At 36.1% G+C, this 6,000-nt stretch overlaps 1 protein-coding gene across 2 annotated transcripts in view; it reads right to left on the bottom strand.

Annotated features, from left to right (window-relative positions):
* Positions 1–2,230: 2,230 nt before the first annotated feature.
* Positions 2,231–6,000, bottom strand: part of LOC145261230 (uncharacterized) — an 84,618-nt gene continuing 80,848 nt past the window's right edge. Inside the window, exon 6 of one of the 2 annotated variants that reach the window (XM_080119599.1) lies at positions 2,231–4,050. In XM_080119599.1, the coding sequence (XP_079975725.1) occupies positions 3,715–4,050 (336 nt within the window). In that variant the 3' untranslated portion in view covers positions 2,231–3,714. The remainder of the gene's footprint in view (positions 4,051–6,000) is intronic. The other variant, XM_080119600.1, reaches the window with a different exon arrangement.

The following is a 6,000-nucleotide window of genomic DNA, read 5'->3' as shown; positions in this document are numbered from 1 at the left end:
GGCAACATGTGAGTTGTGGACCGGAGCATTGTCCTGCAGGAGGAGGGTACTTTTGCTGATCTTGCCCTGCCTCTTGATTTTGATAGCTTCCCTTAATTTCCTCAAAAGTGAAGCATAATAGGCTCCTGTAATTGTGGTACCCTTTGCCAGGAAATCTGTCATCACTACTCTGTCCTGGTCCCAGAAGACTGTGAGCATGACCTTGCCAGCAGAGGGCTGCACCCTTGCCTACTTTGGAGGTGGTGAGTCCAAGTGCTTCCACTGCATTGACTGGGCTTTGGTCTCTGGATGATAGTGATGGATCCAGGTTTCATCCTGTGTAATCAGTCTTTTGAAAAACTTTGACTCATCTTCTTGGCACATCTCCAAATTCATCCTCAAGCACTTAACGTGTTCTCACTTCTGGAATGGTGTGAGCAACCTGGGAATCCATCTGGCAGACACCTTATGCATATGCAAATGGTCATGAATGATAGTTTCCACAGACCCTGTACTAATCTTGACATCTTAGGCTATTTGGCAAATAGTAATGCGCCGATCTTCCAAAATGGCAACCTCAACTTGACGGATAGATGCCTCATCAATGGCAGAGGGGAGTGGGCCGGCCAGGTCTGGGAGCTGTTTCCACAGACTTCCGGCCATGTTTGAATTCATGATGCCAGCGTTTTATAAGGTCATATGATGAGGCATTATCATCATAAGTTTCTTTCATTTCATCAAAAGTCTCCTGTGGTGTGCGTCCTTTCAAATACAAAAACCGGATCATTGCTCGACAATTAACAGGCTCCATTTCACACCTGACTCAGTTCAAACATCTGTAAAACAGAAACACAATTAGTTCAGAGTTGTAATTTGCCACATAACCCGTAGAGATATAAATCATTGCACGTGCAAAATTTCAGCTAGATCAGACAACTGTAAGTGGGCCAGGGGCATTACTTATTGCACACCCCTCGTATTTAGTCATCAACCAAAACTGCTTTATTCATGCGTCCATTCCAAGCCTCAACTGTAAAACGATACAATCATATTCAATTCTCGCTTTCAATGAAGAAAGAGAGAAAAAGGAGAATGAAAGAGAGAAAGAAAGAGTGACATAACGTTTAAACATTGTTTTGTTTTCGTATCCCATTATGAGTTCTTTCAGGTTTTCTCCTTTCAAATTATAAGGTCTGATATCGTTTTGACTTGGTTCAATATTATAAACAACTGTCACTCTTCGGGTGCCAACAGCATCAACCTTTAAAAATGTTTACTCACTGAAATGTGTGTATGTTTGCCTCCACACAAGTACAGAACAAGTTAGGCATAAGGTTTATTAATGTATAAAACCCAGCTCCCCCAAAAGAGTCGGTCTCCATAGTGCCACATTTGAATGTATATTTGCGCATGCGTAGAGGATACACATTAATTGACTGCCAAGTTCCGATTTTTCAATTTCGATCCCTTAGTAACACTTTTTCTGGCTAAAAATCAAATCGAATTTGTTCCAAAGGTCCAAATATCCCATATGTCAAGTTTCAAGTTTGTAAACCAAAAATTGACAGAGCAGTTTGGTAGAGACCGTTCCTCAGACAGACAGTTTAGACAAGGTCACTTTTATAATGTATACAGATAATAATAATAATCATAATAATAATAACAATAATAACAGTACAGAGACTATATAATTAGTATAAATTATTCTATGGGTCACAGGTAAATTGAGTGTGTACATATATATATATATATATATATATATATATATATATATATATATATATATATATATATATATATAGTAATTAAGTGGTTACTGTTCTAATCTTGAGCTATGACGAAATGAATAAAGTACTTGGTAAAATTCAGTTCTAAAGTTACATTCTTCTAGAGTTTGAAGGTTCAATCCTCAGTGCGGGCGACACAGAATACAATTGTGAATTACTTAGGACTTCTACCCAGTCATGGCTGACAGAACGAGAGCATGCTACCCTGTAGATTAAATAAAAGTTTTCATTCGAAATTTCATACTGATTCCCGAGTTTGACAGAAAGATTCCCGAGTTCAACAAGGAACACCTGAAAAAGGTTGGACCTTACATTGACTGAAATGTTATGAAAATGACACTCAAGATGAGAACAGTAGTCGGAAGAATTCAAATAATATGAACTTAAATTTATTATAAATAAAAGCAAAAACTGAATTGGCATCGATTTTAGAACACAATAAATTGGATAAAAACAAATCACGATTTTCCAGTTATTTTCCCATTCGACCACATTTTTATTGAAATGGTTAAAAACATCTACAAAAAGAGATTATGATGACACTGATGATAATGTTGATGATAATGATGATGATGAAGAATGTTAATGATTTTACTGTCTCAGTTTGAACTCAAAACATGAGATTGCAAAAGAATCATCTGATGCAAGGATTGTTGGATATTTGGCAGGTGGCCCAGGAAGAGAAGCATTTGATGGGTTGCATACGCACAGATCGATTCCATGTAAGGAATGCAAGACTTTCTACCATATTCTATTGGAATGCATAATTTGACCCAGAATATGTGAGACGATATCGGTCAAAGGAAATATTAAACAATAGACAATGGGAAATGTTGAGCATTCCAGGGTAAAGGAATATTTATATAAATCGACAGAAACAAAAAGCGAGACAAGTCAATCACAGAGGGAGGGCAAGCTGACACATTTCTTCATTGCCAAACGTCTACACTCCTGTCACATGCCTTCACTGATGTCAAACACCCGTCATAACTAAATCCAAACTTGTTGCCGGTGTGAAATAAAACAAAATATTATTTTGTAAAATCAGCTGTGTTGTGTTTTATTTGCTGTCAGCGGGTATATATAACAGACCAGTAACAAAAGCAGATTTAGAAATTGTATAGACTAAAAAGCACATTTGAACAACTGGCCTCAATGAATATATAACGCACCAGTTTTGGATTTAATTTTGACAGGTGTTTGACATCAGTGAAGGCGTGTGGCAGGAATGTGGATGTTTGGCAATGAAGAAAATATGTCAGCTTGTCCTCGCTCTGTGACCGACTGTCTCACTTTTTATTTGTAACGCTTTATATAAACATTCCTTTATCCTAGAATGTTCAACATTTCCCATTGTCTATTTAATATTTCCTTTGATCGATATCCTCTCACATATTCTGAGTCAAATTATGCATTTCAATAGACAATGGTGAAAAATCTTACATTTCTTAGATAGAATTGATCTGCATGTGTGCAACCCATCGAATGCCTCTCTTCTTTGGGGTCACCTACCAAATATCTAACAGGATTTTTATGCAATATTTACTATGATTCTGAAAAAGTTAACATGCCACGAGAATAGATTTTTTAAAAAGTTTTTTTTCAGGGAAGTCACTCCAAACAAGGCATGAAGCCATTTTATGTAAGGGAACTAATCATAATAATTAAAAAAGAGAGGAAGGTAAAATCTCTTCAAGGCAAACGAAGCCTGAAAAAGACCCCCACCACCAGCGTTCAATCTTCTGGACTCCAAACAGATCAGCCTAAGAGTAAGTTCTTCACAAGTCCAATATAGAAAGAAGACCTTACAAGGCTGGTTGACAAAATATTTATAACTTTTATTTCTCTATAATATCATTTTTAACAAAAATAATTTGATGAAATATAATTTTCCCAAGTTTATTTTTTTTCTGATTTCGCAGAAAGTTTTATCCTCATCCACATTTCTTCATCTGGATGACAATATCGTTGTGTTCACTGTTTTCCCTGTAGCATTTTTGTCAGCTTCCTCTGTCAGAGAAAAATCTGTCTGTTGCCTGGGTGTTACCATTGTCGAATCAGGTTGGATGGTCAACTGCCATCTGTCGGCCTCTTTTGACCCACAGAAGCTAGTAAAGTTGCCGGCAATTTTCTGGACTGTTTCAAGAAGACGAAGGGTGTGACCACTGTATCTGTCATCTCCATAACCGACAAGCGACCGGCGGCGAATGTAATGCTCATTGTCCTCAGTCAAATTTTTCCCATTAATGGTAAGTTTTCCTTTGTGAGCACGGACAGTACTTATCTGAAAAAGAAAGAAAAGAAATAGAATAAACCTTCATCTTCTGGTTAGTACCTTCTTTGTAATGTACCAATATTAAGTTGTGTGTTTAAAATGAAAATTCACGCATTAAATACATGTTCTAGTAAAAGGTAAATTAGAGGATAGGCTGACATGTTAAAGAAGATACGTTATGGGAGGAAGTATCAGATTGGCAAGAAAGTTCTTGTGGATTTTAACTTTTAAATACATATCTCGGCTTAAACAAAAATGTATCAACCGAAATAAGCACCATCAGAATAAACACACTTTTTTGCCAATGCAAAACAAGTGTATTTATGCTGGTAATGTAAAAATCTTGCTTTCAACCAAGAAACAAAAAATTGAAAAACGACAAAGAAAGCTTATCAAGCAAGAACACTCCATGCTATTTAACAATATTTGTCTGAATATATATATATATATATATATATATATATATATATATATATATATATAAAGGTTTGAAAATATATATGGTAATTAAACTACACTGAATTTCCCATGTTTCATCCTTGTGAGGATTTGTCAGACCATTGTATGAAATCGATGCTTCATGTTTTTATATAGTCAGCCAATCAGATTCTTTGTTATTCACACACCCATCAATGGGCGCACACCCATCAATGGGCGCACGTTTGTCAGGCAAAGGTTCATGTGACTTCTAATTCACCTCTTTCCTTGTTCTTTTGTTGTGGATCCAGTTTTACTTTTTTTTTGTGTTGGGAAGTTTAAATCTGCATATTTGCTACTTACTACGTGCTAGTGTATTTGTTTATGTGTTTATTTATTCATTAATTATTATAATTATGATTATGATTTTTGTAACTGTTGTTGTTATTATTATTTATTAATATTTTTAGTGTGTATGTGTGTGTGTTGTTGTTTTTAGCCTAAGTTAAAGTTTATTTTGTGTATACATACATTTGCTATTTCACTCCTGCAGTTTAATAACTTTTGGGTTTCTTTAAAGTTTAGCATAGCTAATTTCTCATCCATACATTTAATTTAGACGTTTATTTATTTTTGTTATACTAGAGTACCTGTTACGTATTTGTTTATTTATTAATTATTATTATATTTATGATTGTCAGTTTTGTTATTGTTGTTTTTATTATCATTGGCTTACAAGAAGCTTTCATACAGGTCATAAAAGATCTCTCCTTGAAAATAGCCTGTGGTGTTCTCTGGAAGCTGAGCGACAACAAGTCTCTCCAGTTTTCCAGTACTCTCTCAGTACTCTCCACCTCTTCTGACAACATTTGCAAATGAATTTGCATTATCGCAACAGCTGCCCACAATCGATCTCTTGCTAGCTGCGGCCATTGGTTTCCAATGGAATTTGAGTGGCAATATGCCTCCCCAAGGCCCCAGTTCTTTCTGTACTTGTCCAGCAGAGGTCTAGTCAGTGCTCTCTCCTCGGTCTTTCCATTATCCTTGACCCTTCTCGACCATTTGGCATCATTCTTCTGTGGGGGAGGGGCAGTGACTGAGTAACGGGAGGGAAAGGGAGAGGGGATAGGGGAGGGATAGAGAACTTATAGATATGTATCATATGTTCTTGATTCCTTGTGACACTTCTTCATGTTATGTCTCTGCAGCAGTTCGTCTGGTCCGCATGTGTGGCTCATGTGTATTAGTTCCTGCATTCAAAGGTTTTCCTTAATATTTCAGCTGTTTTCATTATTGTTATTCGTTGTATCTTTCCAGTCATTCATCAGATTCCAATTTCCCTCATTCTTTTTTCAAAGTTTTTCAGAATTGTTTAGTAGTAGTAGAACCTATTTACAATGCCTCTCCACGGGACAGAGTTAGACACCAAGGTCGTTTTTTAACGTGGAGAAAAAGTACAAAAATAAAATATAATATATATATGTATATATATATATATATATGTGTGTGTGTGTGTGTGTGTGTGTGTGTGTGTGTATATAG

This window comes from Euprymna scolopes, chromosome 37 (assembly GCF_053919585.1).
Source record: "Euprymna scolopes isolate OS-2025 chromosome 37, ASM5391958v1, whole genome shotgun sequence".
Lineage (NCBI taxonomy): Eukaryota > Metazoa > Mollusca > Cephalopoda > Sepiida > Sepiolidae > Euprymna > Euprymna scolopes.
This window is presented reverse-complemented; position numbering and strand designations above follow the sequence as displayed.